Source organism: Chenopodium quinoa, unplaced genomic scaffold (genome assembly GCF_001683475.1).
Source record: "Chenopodium quinoa cultivar QQ74 unplaced genomic scaffold, ASM168347v1, whole genome shotgun sequence".
NCBI classification, from domain to species: domain Eukaryota; kingdom Viridiplantae; phylum Streptophyta; class Magnoliopsida; order Caryophyllales; family Amaranthaceae; genus Chenopodium; species Chenopodium quinoa.
In genome coordinates, this window is record NW_018745461.1 from 270,962 (window position 1) to 287,810 (window position 16,849).

At 35.7% G+C, this 16,849-nt stretch overlaps 5 protein-coding genes across 5 annotated transcripts; 2 read left to right on the top strand and 3 right to left on the bottom strand.

Moving 5' to 3' along the window:
* The first annotated feature begins 441 nt into the window (after positions 1-441).
* LOC110714746 (PLASMODESMATA CALLOSE-BINDING PROTEIN 3-like) lies at positions 442-3,179 on the top strand. The gene is made up of 3 exons (XM_021893287.1): positions 442-1,269; positions 1,370-1,403; positions 2,615-3,179. The coding sequence occupies exons 1-3, from the start codon at positions 945-947 to the stop codon at positions 2,865-2,867; spliced, it is 612 nt and encodes a 203-aa protein (XP_021748979.1). The 5' UTR covers positions 442-944; the 3' UTR covers positions 2,868-3,179.
* Positions 3,180-3,250: 71 nt separating this feature from the next.
* On the bottom strand, positions 3,251-4,696 carry LOC110714748. The gene is made up of 3 exons (XM_021893290.1): positions 4,180-4,696; positions 3,950-4,105; positions 3,251-3,827 (listed from the first exon to the last, which is right to left on the bottom strand). Exons 1-3 carry the CDS (start codon positions 4,258-4,260, stop codon positions 3,744-3,746), a joined length of 321 nt encoding a protein of 106 aa, XP_021748982.1. The 5' UTR covers positions 4,261-4,696; the 3' UTR covers positions 3,251-3,743.
* Positions 4,697-4,769: 73 nt separating this feature from the next.
* Positions 4,770-6,523, bottom strand: LOC110714747 (small ubiquitin-related modifier 1-like). The gene is made up of 3 exons (XM_021893289.1): positions 5,628-6,523; positions 5,323-5,469; positions 4,770-5,244 (listed from the first exon to the last, which is right to left on the bottom strand). The coding sequence occupies exons 1-3, from the start codon at positions 5,739-5,741 to the stop codon at positions 5,131-5,133; spliced, it is 375 nt and encodes a 124-aa protein (XP_021748981.1). The 5' UTR covers positions 5,742-6,523; the 3' UTR covers positions 4,770-5,130.
* A 77-nt stretch (positions 6,524-6,600) lies between these two features.
* Positions 6,601-9,987, bottom strand: LOC110714745 (UV radiation resistance-associated gene protein-like). Its single transcript, XM_021893286.1, has 6 exons — positions 9,549-9,987; positions 9,053-9,259; positions 8,642-8,807; positions 8,057-8,217; positions 7,478-7,705; positions 6,601-7,114 (listed from the first exon to the last, which is right to left on the bottom strand). Exons 1-6 carry the CDS (start codon positions 9,684-9,686, stop codon positions 6,995-6,997), a joined length of 1,020 nt encoding a protein of 339 aa, XP_021748978.1. The 5' UTR covers positions 9,687-9,987; the 3' UTR covers positions 6,601-6,994.
* A 1,293-nt stretch (positions 9,988-11,280) lies between these two features.
* LOC110714754 (UBX domain-containing protein 1-like) lies at positions 11,281-16,383 on the top strand. Its single transcript, XM_021893299.1, has 12 exons — positions 11,281-11,618; positions 11,696-11,825; positions 11,934-12,029; positions 12,113-12,189; positions 12,356-12,435; positions 13,990-14,050; positions 14,669-14,736; positions 14,848-14,929; positions 15,161-15,244; positions 15,327-15,404; positions 15,543-15,662; positions 15,846-16,383. Exons 1-12 carry the CDS (start codon positions 11,451-11,453, stop codon positions 16,020-16,022), a joined length of 1,221 nt encoding a protein of 406 aa, XP_021748991.1. The 5' UTR covers positions 11,281-11,450; the 3' UTR covers positions 16,023-16,383.
* Positions 16,384-16,849: the final 466 nt, after the last annotated feature.

Genomic DNA, 16,849 nt, shown 5'->3' on the forward strand with positions numbered 1-16,849 from the left:
AAAAAAAATGATATTTTATGTCTAAAAATTAAATGAGGTAAAATTAAAGGAACAACTTAAAAAGAAATTGTGGCAAAAAATAAAGGACAAAAGGAAGGAGTAGTAACTAGTGAGAAAGGTGGTGAAAAAGGGTAAACGTAAAATGGGGTGAGAAAGGATAGCATGTGAGAATTGAAGTAGTATATCAATATTTACTACTCCCTCCGTCCCCGGTTGATAGTCATTTTTTAAGAAAAATCACGGGAATTAATGAGAATTTTAATAAAGTACATTGAAAAAATAAATTTACATTAAATATGTAAAAAAGTAGAGAGAGAAAGTAATTAAATTACATGGAAAAGTAAAATTTATATTGTAAAGTTAAATTTGCACAAATATTTTTACAAATGTTAGAGAATTTTGGTAAAAAAATAATATTAATGATACTTAAAAAAACAAATGTGATTAACATTTTGAGTGCCCAAAATGGCATACTTGACTATCAATTGGGAACGGAGGGAGTACTCGTCTAAATTTATGAAAGTGATTTGATATGTGATTGGTTGTGTCAGCTCCTCTGTCCTCTCCTCCTGTTTATATTTGAACATAGACCATAAATAGGACACAGTCAGAGAGTGAGACAGTCCACTATTCATCTCGGCTTTCTTTACATTCTTTAGGCAAGCCAAGCCAAGCCAAGCCTAGCCTAGCTAAGACGGAAGTAGAAGTGGAGCCCAGCATTGTTAGCTTGTTGATTTACTCCTTCCTTTACTTTACTTGCCTTTTTCATTTCTCAGTCTTGTTCTGGAACACTTGTTTCTCTCTCTCTCTCTATCCATCTGTGTGTTTGTATCGATGAGCTGAGTTACAAACAGAGAGAGGAAGTAAAGGTGGAGTAGTCATATCATATGATTAACTAATAATTAAGAAGCATTAACAGAGAGTAGCCTGAATTGATTAATGATATGGAGATGGACAGACAAGTAAAACAACGACAACGACGACTAGTGCTAGTAATGGTGGTGTTAGTGATGATGATACAGGTGGCCGAGGGTGTGTGGTGTGTTGCTCGCAGCGGCGCCGACGACGATGCATTGCAGTCAGCACTTGATTACGCATGTGCTGCCGGTGCTGATTGTGGACCAATTCAACAGTCTGGCCTCTGTTTCCTCCCCAACACTCTTCAGGCTCACGCCTCCTACGCCTTCAACAGCTTCTACCAGCGTAATCACATGGCCGCCACTTCTTGTCAATTCTCCGCCACTGCCACCCTTGCCAAGACCGATCCTAGTTCGTTTTTACTCTTTTCTTTTCTCTTCTTCCATTATTTATTATCATTATTATTATTATTTACTTTATCTTTTTCATTCATTGACTACTTGGGAATTAGGTTATGGATCTTGTGTTTACCCTTCTTCTCCAAGGTAGGTACCTCTACTATTCCTTTTTTTTTTTTTTTTTTTTTTTTATTACTAAATTTGTTGCTTCTTTATTCTTGGCTTTCTTTTCACACTATTCCCTCCAAATAGGATTGTATAAATGATGCTTGCCAGGCCAATATTATGCATAAAATGCTTTTGATCATGTATAATTATTAAGAAAGATGGAGTAACTTATTTCCCAATTATTAAAATAACATACTGTATTTGTAATAACTACACTACTCAGTACTCACTCCACTATATGCTCTATAATAGGAGTATTGAATGCAATTGGTTTCACTCTAGTAAGCATGATAAATTGAATTCAATTGGTAGTATGTACTCTGTCTATGTAGGAAGATGCCAAATATTCAAATTAAAGCTCAAACAAACATAAGTGAGTCATTGCATTGATGGATTCAATTATATATATTTAGTGGGGTCAGATGTTACTAGTTATTAAAATTGCATGGCCCCCTTGCTAATGGTAAATTGATATATGCAATTCTACCCGTGACCTTGTCACTCCTTAATTTCCCACAAGTGGCTTTATAAAAGGGACACAATACAAGGTCTAGATACTTGTAAATGTTACCGTGCCATGTTGTTCATCCAAAATTCCAGACTCCTTTCTTTTACCTTTTTTTTTTTTTTTTTACTTTTTCGGAATACTACACTCCATTTCTGTACAACTACATCCCCATCTCATCCATCCCAACCATTTTCCAGTTTTTGTGTTTTATTACCATCAAAAGTTGAGCTTGCTTGACCCTACGGAGTATTATTTTATTCATCCCACTTGCCCATTTACAAATTGCAAATGCGCTTTTCATTTTATTTTTTGATTTTCTCAATTTTTAGGCATCTTTTGTGCATGTCCTTGGAATAATGGTCGACAATTAACAAGGTTCAACATTTACAATTTCCACCCCTTTTTTATGGAGCACAGAACTGGTAGTACTAATAACTTAATTACTTCCACACTGCTTTCTATGTGCATTTTCCCTCTTCTACTATAAGGGATTATATTTCTAGCTCTAATAAACTACTGCATCACCTTGAAACCTCGTCATTTCTAACAGAAAATATGTGCTGTAAGCCAGTAATTGCTAACTTGGAAGGAGGGAACCTAATTAGTGTGAAGGAACTTAGGAGCAAGAGATACTTCTGCAAGTTATTATTTTTATATTAATTATGTAGTACCAATTTTGCAGCACTGCAGGAAGCATAACATCTAACACGACAGGAGCCACACCAACAACAAACCCCTATGGAACAGCAACACCCTTCTCCCCCACCACGATGTCTCCTACGACCTTTGGTGGTGGTGCTGGAACAGGTCTTAATCCCAACTATATGGGACCTCCTATTTCTACTACCAATGAATCAAAAGCCCCCATTAAGTCTCCATTGCCTCTTTTGGAGACACTACTCGTCGTACTACTGCTTTCACTTGCCATCTATTGAAGAGGATAGAAGGGAAGGAGAGTAAAAGAGGTGTGATCACATTTTTTTTTCTGTTCATCCTTAGAAGGCTCACCACAATTTTGTACGAAGCTTGGAGGTGTTGCATAACTTGCATTAGAAATTAATGAATGAAATTGATTGTAGTACTTTTTATCATCTAAACGCACTTCATTTCCTTAATTTGGGAGTTGTAGGAGCTAAAGCTACTACATTAGCGAGTGATTGACAATTCAGTTCGTATTCATTTACTAAAATTGTTGGCTAGTTTTGAGAAGATTTTACTGCTATATATGCTAATTGATTAGGCTGTTCCATTCATCTTTAATTAAAATTTTAATCACTAGTTTATCTTAAATAGTGCCAACTCCTCCCGTGTTTTAGTTTAATTTATTGAAACATTCAAGTAATAAATCCTTTGGTGAGTTTGAGTCAGTAGTAGCTATTGCAAAACAAATTAAAGTCGCATTCTTATTTGTAGAAGTCTGAGTTAGGTGATAACAAAGTAAAGCGACAATCAATTCATTCAATAGTAGATGTTCCGCGACAATAAGCATAATAACACATGATAGGGTAAAGATTATGAAGCAGGATTGTAAATAAAAAAAAAAAAGGAAATAAAAGGAAGCACAAACAATTGATGATTGTGAATTAGAGTAGTTTAGTAAAGGGTAGTGATGGGTTTGGTGTTTAAGCATAAAACATTAATTAATACGTAGCTCTAGCCTCCAGGTTCCTAATTAATGAATAGCCAACAGCCTTAAAATCCTAAGAATAGCTACTAACTAAGTAACTAATACGGAGTAGGATAACCTTACACTCCGTACTGTGACTAATGAACAAGATAAATAAAAGCAGCAGTAGAAGTTGATCTATGGTTTAGGATGGAGCACCTCCAGCAACCTCGCGAACAACGTCAATTTGATCTCCATCTTGAATATCCAACGGTATGTATGTAGAAGGCTTTAGTTATGATCATAGCAATGCAAGTAGAAGAATAATAAGAGAATATGTATTATGTAGAGACATAGTCATACGTACGAGTAGTATATAAGAAAGAAAGAAAGAGGGGGAAGGAAGAGTACATCAGAGGGAGTGGCAGAGCAAGTAGGAAGAATGCGATTGCCATTGAAAAGGAAGCGAGCGGTGCCATGTTGTATGTTGTTAACTTGGTAGTATTTGTTAAATGCCTTTGCTATCTTCGATTTCCGAAGCACCTTTATAAATGTTGCCTTTTCATTCTGAATTTACATAAATTAATCATACAGTGTATGAACTGGAAGCAAACCATATAGTTGTAGTAAATCAAAAGTACCTGATTGACAAACTTGAGATACATAAAGTTGGGGTCGACCTCTTGTTGTTGCACTTGGTCATGTTGTTGCTGTTGCTCCATTTGTTCCCTCAATTCAGATCAGGCTTTGTTGCTTATTTGTTGACACTGAGAGATAGAGATAGAGGAAAGAACAAGTAATAGAACCCGAATATAAGTGATGGATGGATTTGATAAGGCTGGAAGGGAATACAAGTACACGTTCCACTCCACACACAAAATAAGTAAGAATAAATAAATGGTGTTATTATTGAACCCGAATATAAGTGATGGATGGATTTGATATGAATGTAGATTATGGCATAGAGTGATATTATCTTTTCATACACGCTAACTCTCACACTCCCCTGCTCATTTCATACTACTGTAGTTTTGAGATGCTAGTACCCAGTACTCCAGTGGTATCCTTATTATCAACTCATTCTCATCATATTTACAGCCATCCCCACCTACCTCATCACTGATGAGTGATCTCATCACCACCTAATATCTCATTCCACATTTATGATTTATCCTCTACAACCTTAATTCCTAATTTCATTTTTACTTGTACGTTTTCCAAACCCATCAACTTTTTTTTTTTTTTTTAACCAATATTAATTACCGCATCAATCTACTTCCTTAAAAGCATTAATCAACATTGTAATTAGCTGATTAGTAAGTATTGCATCAACAATTAACCCACCTAATCATATCATTGTATGCACTTGTTAATGATCAAAGGAAAACTTTTAATTAACTACGGAGTAGTACATACATATTTCTGTTTTAACACAAATACAAACACTATACATCCAAGGGCTAGGAGCCTAGAAGAGTAGTATTAAAAACTTGAAAAGCACAACTACAGTGGCCTACTACATCTAAACAGCAATTAGTGAATGGTCCAAATTATTAATAATCCAATTTAAACAATTGGGTTAAGAAGGAGCTTCATCCCAAATTATTAAAGCTGATGAAAGCAGCAGCAGCAGCAGCAGCAGCAGCACCACCACCACCGTGTACATAGCTGAAAACGTCAAATACATCTCCATCCCTCACGTTTAGCTGCATGCATTTTTTCAAAAAATCAAATTAAGTAGGAATAGTTTAAATTGGATTAAAGAAAGAAAGAAAGAAACGTACATCGTCGGGGGTGAGGTTAGGATTGACACGCATGCCGTCAAAGGTGAAGTGAAGTTGGTGAGTCAAATTGTGGTGATGAGAGTATGCTTTAAAGGCTTTGCCAAGATTGGCATTACGCAACACCTTAAAAAAGGTTTCTTCATTGTCCTACAAATACCCCATTTTATCTTATCTTAATAAATACACATACTACTTGAAATAAATGAACACATACTACTTGAAATAAATGAATACTGTGAGATCAAGTACAAGATGAAGCATGTGCACGGCCCCAATAAGTAAACACTGAGAGAAAAAAAAGAGACCTGATTCACAAACTTGAGACGAACATAATGGTCGGAAGACGGACATAGTGCACTTGTCTTGTGGTGTTTGTAAGTTATAATACTCTCATTGCTTATCTTCCTCTTTTCCGCCATTGCTTGTCAGCTACAACTATTCTTTCTAACCTTTCTTTTCTTTCCCTAAATTTGAAAACAAAGAGGAAAGATAGAAGACAAATAAATGGGTCAACTCTCTTTTTAAAGGTAAAAGTGGGAGAATACAACTCAACCAAGTTTCTATTTTCTACTCTAATGCCTAACAGTTAGACATTCATTGTTACAGTTTTTAGTATTGTATCCGTAACAGTAACAGTATTTAATCTTTACACCCAACCAACAGTTACTTCTCCCATTTAATTAATTACCTTGCTGACTTCCAACTCACTTGTTTCATGCACCAGTCTATTCATTTTGGGAAATTGATATACCACTACTCCTATCAATGCAAGGCTGTCACTCACTCACACAGTCAAACGACAGTAGACTAGTACACACATTACATTTACCACTCCAACTTTACATACTACGGAGTACTTAAGATTGATGATCATGTCATTTGCATCAAATAATCACTACTCTAATTAGTTAGTAAGTTCAACAAACAAGTACCACTTTAATCCACCAATTAGATTAGATTATTATTAGAGACCGGAAACTTGATACAACCATCTGACTGCAACTTCTCACTTCCAATAATTAAAAACAACATCAAACACCACAGCTCCTCAGTCCTCACCATGTTCGCTGCCGTTACGGATCCTGTAATATGCATATTATACTTCCAATAGCCTTTAAGAGGAGTGATGCTCAGCTTCGTGGACAGCACTCCCTCTTAAAGGATAATACCCTTGTCTGTTTCTCATTATTTAATACATCAGTCTCTACCTCTTGCATTGCATTGTACATCAGTGAACATTCAAAGACTACAATAATAAATTCTTCGCAGCACATAATGTAAAAAAAATAAATCTTAAGTATACAAGTAACCGTAGAATTTTGCAATTCTTAAAATTCAGTCTGCTACATCAACATTACTCGGTTAGTTGTCATCATATACTACACTATGCTTATCCTTGGGATTTTCCGTCGTATACAGAATACAGCATCAGACCTCGTAAACTAAACTACAGGATAAGGAGGGTAAAGAATGCAATTTCAGTTATGTGACACAGCCAATCCTATGCCGGCTTCACAAAGAATACACATCATCTCCATGGTAGATGATTGAGTTTTAATCAGGTGCTCAAGGGGAAAAAAAGAGAAAATGCACCCATAATGAGTAGAAAAAAAAAAGAAGAAGAAGAAGAAAAACCATTTACAAAACTATACCTAACTTACAAAGTCTGATATCATTCACTTTCTATAAAGTTCGGCGAGAGTATGGTTTTAAACAGCTCCTTCAGATTAGCCAATACATGTCGAGGCCCTAAGCTTTTAATCCCAACATAATTCAACAACTGCTCTATGTCCTGCAATATGCAAAACAATTGGAAGAAAAAACTTAGTTAATTGAGTAAGAATCTTTAGCTGGTGACTAGTGGATTTTCATCCAAGTCCGTCACATATCTCATCAAGCACTACAGATCAAAAATGAATATAAAGGAACAGCAAATGACCAGCAAAGAGTACAATTATATCTTGCTACGGAGTATACAATAAGCAAATTAAAACAAGAAAACTAGCAGAAACATACAACTATATAACTTCAACTCAAAAATCTACTGCGACCATAGTCCGGAAAGTGGCAGCAAACATCTATTAAAAAGGTTCACAAGTAGAATTTTTCAGGCAGTAGATATGACATTTATTAAAAAGGTTCATAATTAGCTAACCTTGTTCAATAAAAATATAGCATACGCTGCTCTGGTGGCATCTTGCCCATCTAAAAAAAGGGGAAATTCCAAACACTTCGTATTTGCAGAGGCCAAGGCAGATGAGGAGGGTCCTGAAGATGTGGGATCAATCGAGGGTGCATAGTCTTTTATATACGAATGAGAACCACCCATGCGCAAAGGATAACGCAAAGGGACATGTAAATATGTAGCTATGAGTGAGATAACCTGCAAAGGACCAACTCAACGTATTAATATCATCCAGTCATTGTTGCTGCTTTCTTCTTCTTTCTTTTTCTAAGTGATTAGGAGGACTGTAGAAGGGGGTAAATGTTGCTCATGTGGATTTTCTTGCAAGTCATCTGAGCTACTAAATAACTATGACTGGCTAAATAGAGTGCACGTTATAGACTTATAAATGAAAGCATCTGAAATATCATAGACAAATCTATGTATGAGCAAAAGCAATTAGCCTGAAGGCGAAACTTATCAAAATTACTAGTTTCCCTAAAATATGAACATGCTATGAATACTTATAATAATAAACATACATAACTCAAGGGAAGAGAAAGTACACACATGGGCAACATATCCAAGAGCAGTTGTCGACCTCTGAACCTGCTTCTTATCAGTGAAAAAAGTCAACTGAGTAAAAGGAAGCATATTCAGCTGTGCACCTGAAATAGTCAAGATTCCTTGGTTCTTTGATTTGTTCTCATCTAGAGTTCCGCCAGGAGTCCCTGCATATCGATAAAAATTAAGCAGGAGAAAAAGATTATTTGTATGCTGTGATGAAAATAAGTACGGAGTAATAGAGAAGTTTCATAATGCATATTTATCTTAACAACATGCATAATGGTATCCAACCACTATAAAGAATGAGAGACAAGGGTAGTCTGATTAAGGATATCAAAAAATGCAAAAGCTAGTTTCATAAAACCAGATTTTAATCAGCCCCTTCTTTATGGCACCAAACCTAATTCCAGATTTAAAAGAAAAATAACAGAAATCAAACATCTTCTTTGAATTGGCTAAGCATCCCCCTTTCCCTAAACGTGCATACACACACTTCCAATAGAAATGGAAGTTTTACAGTAAACATATGATTTTGCTTCATCATTCAACTTGTCAGAAAATCTAATAAGGAACAATATAATATCGCACCTGGAAACGAATCAAGTTCAAGCTCCTGAGTTGCACCAACCATGGTCTTTACTGGATAAAGATACGCAACTTGGGAAACCATGTGTTGTTGTCTCACTCTAAGCATCTTTCGCAAACCATTTAGTTGAGCAAGACCCTGTTCTCCCCCAAGTAATCTACCAGATTCCTGCAGTAGTATAGCAGAGTAAATAGCTGCACTGCCACATTCAGAAACAAGTAAAAACTGAACGAGAGTAGTTAACAAGACTACATGAAACGCAAAGGCGAAGCATAACAAAATTGAAGCCCTTCCTACAAACCATTTGTAAGCAAATTACATTTTGGCAATCAAATCATGGGTAAGATTTGGATAAGAATGAAGTTAATTAGAGATTATAGAATAGCAGAAGATGTAAGCAATGGAAATAGCACCTGCAGTCTTTTGCGCGCAACTGAAAGAGAAGTCCCGGAAACAAGTAGAGACTTAATTTCAGTAGCAAGGTGGTCCTCTTTAGTCTTAGCATGTTCTTCTACCACCTTAGCTTGCATCAACATGTTTCCCATAACCAGCTTTCTATCTTCCAATCTTTCAGAAATTTCATCGAGTTGATTCCTCCGACTCAAGGATTCCGATTGTACCTGGAAAACGATGTCCAAGCCCGCTAAACCGCGGGCAGTCGGATTAAAGCCCCGTAAATAAACAAATATCATTTCCCATGTATCTGCTAGTCTGCTACATTGCTAATGCCACTTTTTCACATATAACTTGATAATCCAACTCCCCTTTTCAAACATAATAATTGGCAAGCTACTATCATTATCAAAGAATCATATTATTCAATTTAACTAGAGGAATCAGTCAATCAAAGTGAAGTTGAATAAAATTGAAAAACTACAGTTTGATTAAGGATTGGGGATCAGAAGATACCTGAATTAGGGTTTGAAGGTGACGCTGAAGAGCGAGTTTCTTGCTCTGAGCTTGTTGGAGAGCAGACGAAAGACTGGATAACCTCGCAAGTTCTTGTTCAAAATCTTGCCATTGAATCACTTTGAGTTGGGGATCCATCAATTTCAAAATCAAAACGAAAAGGGAAAGTGTGAATTGAGAGAATTTGGGAATTTAAAATCGGGGGAAGTTGAAGAAGATGGAACAAAATCGTCATCAATTTCAATTTCATTTCAGCATTGAAGAAGGTGATGGAAGATCTTGGGCGCATAAAAGAGGGGGGAGAAAGAAGAGAAAGGCCAAGGGGAAACCGGGTCTACACACGACGTACTGCACTAGTCCGTATAATTATGCCAGCGTTACCCACCCCTGGATACAAACAATCAAATTTCTCATGTGTATTATGTGATCATCTATTCTCACCAAATTAACCCGGCCCGGGTGCCTGCAACACAATATTGGTCACATATTTTCAATGACATCTATAAATAACATCACAATCCTTGTTCTCAAAGGACTTTTGGTAGATATCTCCATTAAATATATGTTTGTCCACTTTAGTTTTTAATTGCTAATTTAGTCTTTACAACTTACATCAACTTTATTAATTTCAATCTCTCGCGAGACTTAAAATGACCGGCTAGTGATCATATATGATTTCAAACAACATTATATGACCCTCAGGATGCATCCCTATAATTTTGAGAGTTTTTGGCATGAGTCTCAAACCTCTAGATTTGGTCCGATTTTGTGTGTTATAACTTTCCGTTTCAATCATTTTTCAAGTTGTCCTAAAAGGAAAAGTAGTAGTAGCATTATGCATGGTTAAGATGAGGATGTATTCGATGTCCTCTTAATATCTTGTGATCATCTTCAGACCGTGTTCTATTTTAGGGGTTGTTTGGTTCACTAAGCTGGAATGGATTGTCATACTTGGGTGATATGAAATCTTTGTCTCAGGGCAATCCAAAGTTGTTTGGTTTAATCATGAAATGGTTTTCTCATACTTAATTAATAGTATGGATTATGAATCCTTAGGAAGGAGATGGATATAAGATTCTAGTGAAATGGGATGGAGTTAGAAATCCCAAGTATGAGATTTTATACTTGAATAGCCTAACCAAACAAATAAAACCATGAATGGATTCTAAATTCATTCCAACCCATCCCGAGAAGTTCAACCAAACATCCCCTTAGTATATCCTCTTATAATAACTTGTTTGAGGTTTGACTCGCGCACCACAATTAAGGAATTGATATCAACGGTTCTAACCTTAACAAATTAAGTAGGAATGTAGAATTATTAAATGCTTATTTAATTAATTTCTTTGCCTTTATACAATGTTTAATTATAACATGATTCCACTGTAATGATACTAGATTTTCAATAGTAACTTTTGTATACATCCGAATATCCGATGTACAGTAAATCAGGTCACTTTTATAATATTTTGATAACTTTTATCAATAAATCATAAATACTTAGTAACTTTTATTTATGTTAGGGTAACTTTATAACGGATGTACACTATTTTATTGTACATCCAAGTTATTTAAAAGTTTGTCAATTTTGTTTGAACACCTTAAATGGCAATAGTAATAAGAGATATCTTTTGAAATTTAGAATTTGATTTGAAGTGTAATACTAATAACTAATTGGACAATATTATTATCTTTTTGTTTAATAAAATAAAAAAATAAAAAGGGTATGAGCGAGAAACAATAATTTAGAAAGTTGGAGTGTTAGTTGGGGAAATCGTAGAGGCAGAGGAGTAGGAGTAGTATAAAAGAAAGAAATCGAAGACAGAGAAAGTTGATTGAATCCGATCGATGAGATTGAGGACTGAGAATTGAGAATTGAGAATCGAGAATCGAGAATCGAGGATGTCAGGCGTATCGTTGCAGTGCGGAGATTGTGGAGCTCTTCTGAAATCCGTGGAAGAAGCTCAACAACATGCGGAGCTCACTTCTCACTCCAATTTCTCTGAATCTACTGAGCCTGTTCTCAATCTCGTCTGCTCTTCCTGCGGCAAACCCTGCCGCTCCAAAACTGTAATTACCTCTCTCTTTTTTTCCATTATTCAATTTTTCAATTAGGGTTTTTTGATTTGTTGAATTTGATTTATCAGGAGAGTGATTTGCATACCAAAAGAACTGGCCACACTGAATTTTCAGATAAGACTTCTGAATCCGTTAAACCTATTAATCTAGAATCACCGTCTTCTACTACTCCTACTCCTATGGACGTTGATTCTCAAGGTGCCTAAATTTATATACTTTTCAACAATTCAATTCTTTTCCAAAACCCCTATTATATAACTATTTCTTCCCTATTCAATTCTGTTTCGTTGGTTTTTGTATTTGTAGAAATGGTTGTCCCTGAGGTTGATAAAGCCCTGCTTCAGGAACTCCAAGGAATGGGATTCTCAACTGCACGGGCTACCCGTGCACTTCATTGCTCTGGTAATTACATTGTTACCTTTTCTTATTCAACTTTGCCACTTTATTCACCAACTACTATCATATAATGTGGCTGTTATGTTCAGGTAGTTCCAGTCTTGAGGGTGCTGTCAACTGGATAGTTGAACACGAGAACGATGCTGACATTGATCAGATGCCCATGGTTCTCATGCTCTTATCAATACTATTTACATTTCCTATTATTCAAACTTCATTGTCTTTCTGGGCCTTGGGCCTTGTTCCTCCTCGGATTTTATTGCTCGAGCATGGGATTGGAATGCCTTTTTTGTTTGTCTATGACTAAAAGTTGGTTCTTCATTTGTTTCCAGGTTCCAGCTAGCAGTAAAAATGATCCTCCTAAACCTTCCCTTACCGAAGAAGAGAAGAAAATGAAGCTGCTGGAGCTAAGGTATATACGGATATCCTTTTCCTTTATGCTATTTTTCTGAAACATTATGCATTTTCTTGTTCTGCCTCAGCCACTAAAAGAAATAAAAAGTTATGTGTGTATAAAATGTATTTAGGTATAATGCTATTCTTTTCCTGAATACTTAAGAAAAACCAAAACAAAGTCACGTATAGTATTAGGTGAATAAGCTATACAGTTGTATCAGGCTCTAAACACTTCCTTTGGGGTCCAAATAGCCTGGATAAGTCTCACCACTTCGAGGTCATAATTTATTTTTGGATCATTCAAATTTACTATCTTTTTTAACCTCTTTCTTTTTCCCATCCCTGCAACAAGAATAGTTTATTTAATTATATGCTGAGTCTGCTTGCCACTTTATTATACTCCGTACGTTCTAATTGAAAGGACATTGAAACCAAATTAGTGAGCCAAAAAGCTTGTAGAAAGTTTGTGTTTAGTTCACCTGGCTCTAAACTTTTAAAGACTGCAGCTTTTTCCTTTGGATAAGAGTCCTAATTGTGCTTATAAAACTGTGTTTATAAGATGAAGAGAATTTGGACCTTGAAACCAAATTAGTGAGCCAAAAAGCTTGTAGAAAGTTTGTGTCTACTTCACCTGGCTCTAAAGACTGCAGCTTTTTCCTTTGGATATGAGTCTTAATTGTGTATATAAAACATTGTGTTTATAAGATGAAGAATTTGGAAAACAAAGAGTTGTGCAAGGGAATTCTGCATTTCTTGGGCTTGGGGTGGGCAATTTAATCATAAATTTATATTAAGGCCTTCTTTGCGGGTAAATTCTTTGGAGCTGGCTATTTTACAGACTTCATAGTGCTAGAAGTTTAAGTTATGAGCAGGATATTTTTAGTTTTTCATGACATATGACTTGTGAGTGTCTCCATTAAAGGTAATGTCCAGTGGAACTGAGCGACAAAGGCAGGACTGAGAGATGGGGGTAGGCAATTTGCCCAAATCCCCTCTAGTTTTTTACACCATGTTTGGGTAGATAGAAATGGAAGGAAAGAAAGAGAAGAGAAAGGGAGGGAATTGTCATCCCTTATTTGGAACATATGGAAGAAGGGAAGGGGAGGGAAATGGAAGGATCCATTTTCCTTCTCTTTTAATAAACCAAATCCTTCCAATATTAGAAAGATTTGGAAAGAAAATAGAAGCTCACTCTCTCCCTCCCCTTCCTCCTTCCCCTTTGTTATACTTCCCTCCCCACCCTTTTCCTTCTAGATTGCTATCCAAACATAGTCTTAGAGCCGTTCAGCCGTTTCACTATCTGGATGATGATTTTGATTTATGTTTATTTACAGCTTTTTTAAAATAGAAATATCTAGGCAGTACTTGGTCTGGTAATATTCATAACCTTGCTATCTATAGTTTTCTTTTCAATTTTTTGTACTTCTATACTTAATACAGTTTTTTTATTTTTATTTTATTTTTAATAGGATCAAAGTTGACTATAGTTAGTTAAAAGCTGATATAGTATCCTAATTTGTTATTGTTATACCTCATAATTCATTTTGATGTCTTCTCTGATAATATTTAGAGAGCGAGCACGCAAGAAGAAGGAAGAGGAAGAAAAAAGGGCGGAAAGAGAGAAAGAAAAGGTACAACCATTAGTTCTGTCGTGTTAAGTTGAATTGCTGATGTGCATTTCAATGTGTTTGTAAACAGAGCTTATGTACACGAAGCATTTGCACGTCTGCTATACTTATCAGTTGGCTAAACACAATTTATCTCCTATGTTATTTTTTTTTTTGCTATCACTTACACCTATTGAGACATAGGAAGCTACCTTATAATTGGTCTCAAAACGCTACCTACTCTATCAGGTTTTATACAATATTTGTAAAACCTAAAGTTGGAGTAAGAAATGCTGAAATGTCTTATTATAGTTGACTACCACTTCATCTTGGCACTGGGCCATATTACATTATTACTAGATCAAGTGGAGAAATTAATCTGCTAAAAAATGGTCAGAAAAGAGAACTACAAGCTGAGTACACATTTTTTTGGTCCCTCTTGTGCTTGATAGATTCATATTTATCCATGCAATTAAAATCTTTCACCATCTCTTGAAAAACAGAGTATAAAACCTCTTTTGCTCCTTAAATGTAGATTGTTATTTCACCATCTCTTTAAAAACAGAGTATAAAACCTCTAGCAAAGCGAGTTGTTAATTTATTCAATGTTGTACTTCTAACAATTGTTTGAAATTTCTGTAGGAGAGGATTCGAATTGGAAAGGAACTTCTTGAGGCAAAGCGTATTGAAGAAGATAATGAGAGAAAACGGTTTGGCTTCTTTCAGTATATCTTTAATCAATGTGCACTTGAATATGCTTTTTAATCTTATTCCCTGCAGAAAGGATATGGTTCTTGTATTAATGTGTATTGCTTTGGCAGTTTGATAGCCTTCAGGAAGGCAGAGAAAGAAGAAGAGAAAAAGGCCTTGGAAAAAATTCGAAAAAAGCTGGAAGAAGACAAGGTTCTAATATCTTTTCTGCCTTGTTGTATACCTTTACGATTACTTTAGTTTGACCAGAAGGTCCTTATTGCAAGATTTCAAGCTTAAATATCTCAGCAACAAATTTTCTTTTACTATACTTTTTATCTACCTCTCTGAGTGCCATTTGTGGCCTGAAAATTAGTGGATTTATTTAGTTGAATATTGAGGAACAGTGGTAACCTGCTATTTTTCTTTCCCTTGGTTTCACAGGCTGAAAGAAGACGCAAACTTGGGCTGCCTCCAGAAGATCCTGCTGCTGCAAAACCTTCTGAACCCGTTGTTGAGGAGAAAAAGGTGGATTTTTGTTAAGATGGGCATAGTTGTGAAGTTAATCTATAATTGCCATAATTGTGATGTATTTATATATAAATTGCAGAGTATTTTGCCAGTTAAGCCTATTACAAAAGCAGAGCAAATGAGAGAGTGCCTTCGATCTTTAAAAAAGAATCATAAGGTGAATCATGTCTTCAATGCTTTTGCTTGTTTGCACTCTAATTCTCAAATGTACCATGTTTTATGAATATCAACCGGTTGGATGGTTCACAACATAGCCTTAATACTTATAGCTGTTTGTTGACAATTGCTGAACCAGGACGAGGATGCCAGGGTAAAGAAAGCATTCCAAACTCTTTTTACCTATGCAGGCAATGTGGTGAAGAATCCAGATGAGGAGAAATTCAGGAAAATCAGACTTACTAACCAGGCTTTTCAGGTATGGGTTTGACACACTATACTAATGGTCTAATGGCATGTTACTAAATGTCTGGTAATTTCTCATATTGTTGAATGCTGAAGTTAATAGCTTTACGATGAGCTTTTACTATTGGATGTGAATGGCAAAGAACATAGTTCAATTGTCTAATATCAACCTGTTTGATGCCATGTTTTGTTGCAGGATAGAGTTGGTGGATTGAAAGGAGGCATTGAATTTCTTGAGTTGTGTGGATTTGAGAAGAGTGAAGACGGAGAATTCTTATTTATGCCCAGGGAAAAGGTTGATACTGCTGTGCTGAATTCAGCTGGTAAAGAACTGCAATCAGCCATTGAGAATCCTCACTTTGGTGTTCTCTGAAGGTTTAAACATCTGTTGAGCCACCTTATTTATCTCTTCATATGGCTTTGTATACTGGTTTGAGTGGAAAAATCCCAATATATGCAATTGCAGTTAGCTTGGATTTGGGTTCCATTTTGCACACTTTTATTATGACTTGATCCCAATTTGATCCTGAAATATATTCATTTTAATTTCACTTTCGCAAAATTATCTTTTAGGGTAATGTGTTTTTTTTTTGAAGACTAGGGTAATTTGTTTGTTAAATTACTTTTTCCAACTAGCTATGCCTCATTGCTGGTTTAGAATAATGCGTATGAGACTTTGAGCTACTTCGTATATTGCTATGGATTCAGAAGCCAAAGCTCAAGAATTTCGTGAATTTATTGGTTGATGGTGCATATACTGGTTAATGCTTTGTGATCTGTTTGAACTTGCACAACTTCATTTAGCTGACATTACTGGGAGCTGAACTTGCTAAAAAATGAGTCGTAAGATAAACTCATTGAAATTCATGTCCACAAAAACTCAAGATCCAACATTTGATGTATTTTTGGGAGAGGAAAAAACCTCTAGTAGAATGAGCTATGTGCCTCCTTTGCTATGAACAGGAAAAGGAATACTGTAAAATGAAACTGTATGTCAATATCGTGGTCAACAGAAGAAAATATTGTTTATTCTATTACTACTATTTCCTTGTGGTTCATGAAGAATTTGGACCCATGATCTCTTATTTGAAATGTAAATGACATACCAACCTATACGGCGTATACTAAATTCTCATCTCCAAGTTGATTTGTTACAATTGATGGTTGTGCAAATTCTTTATAAAACTCTTCCAATTAGCC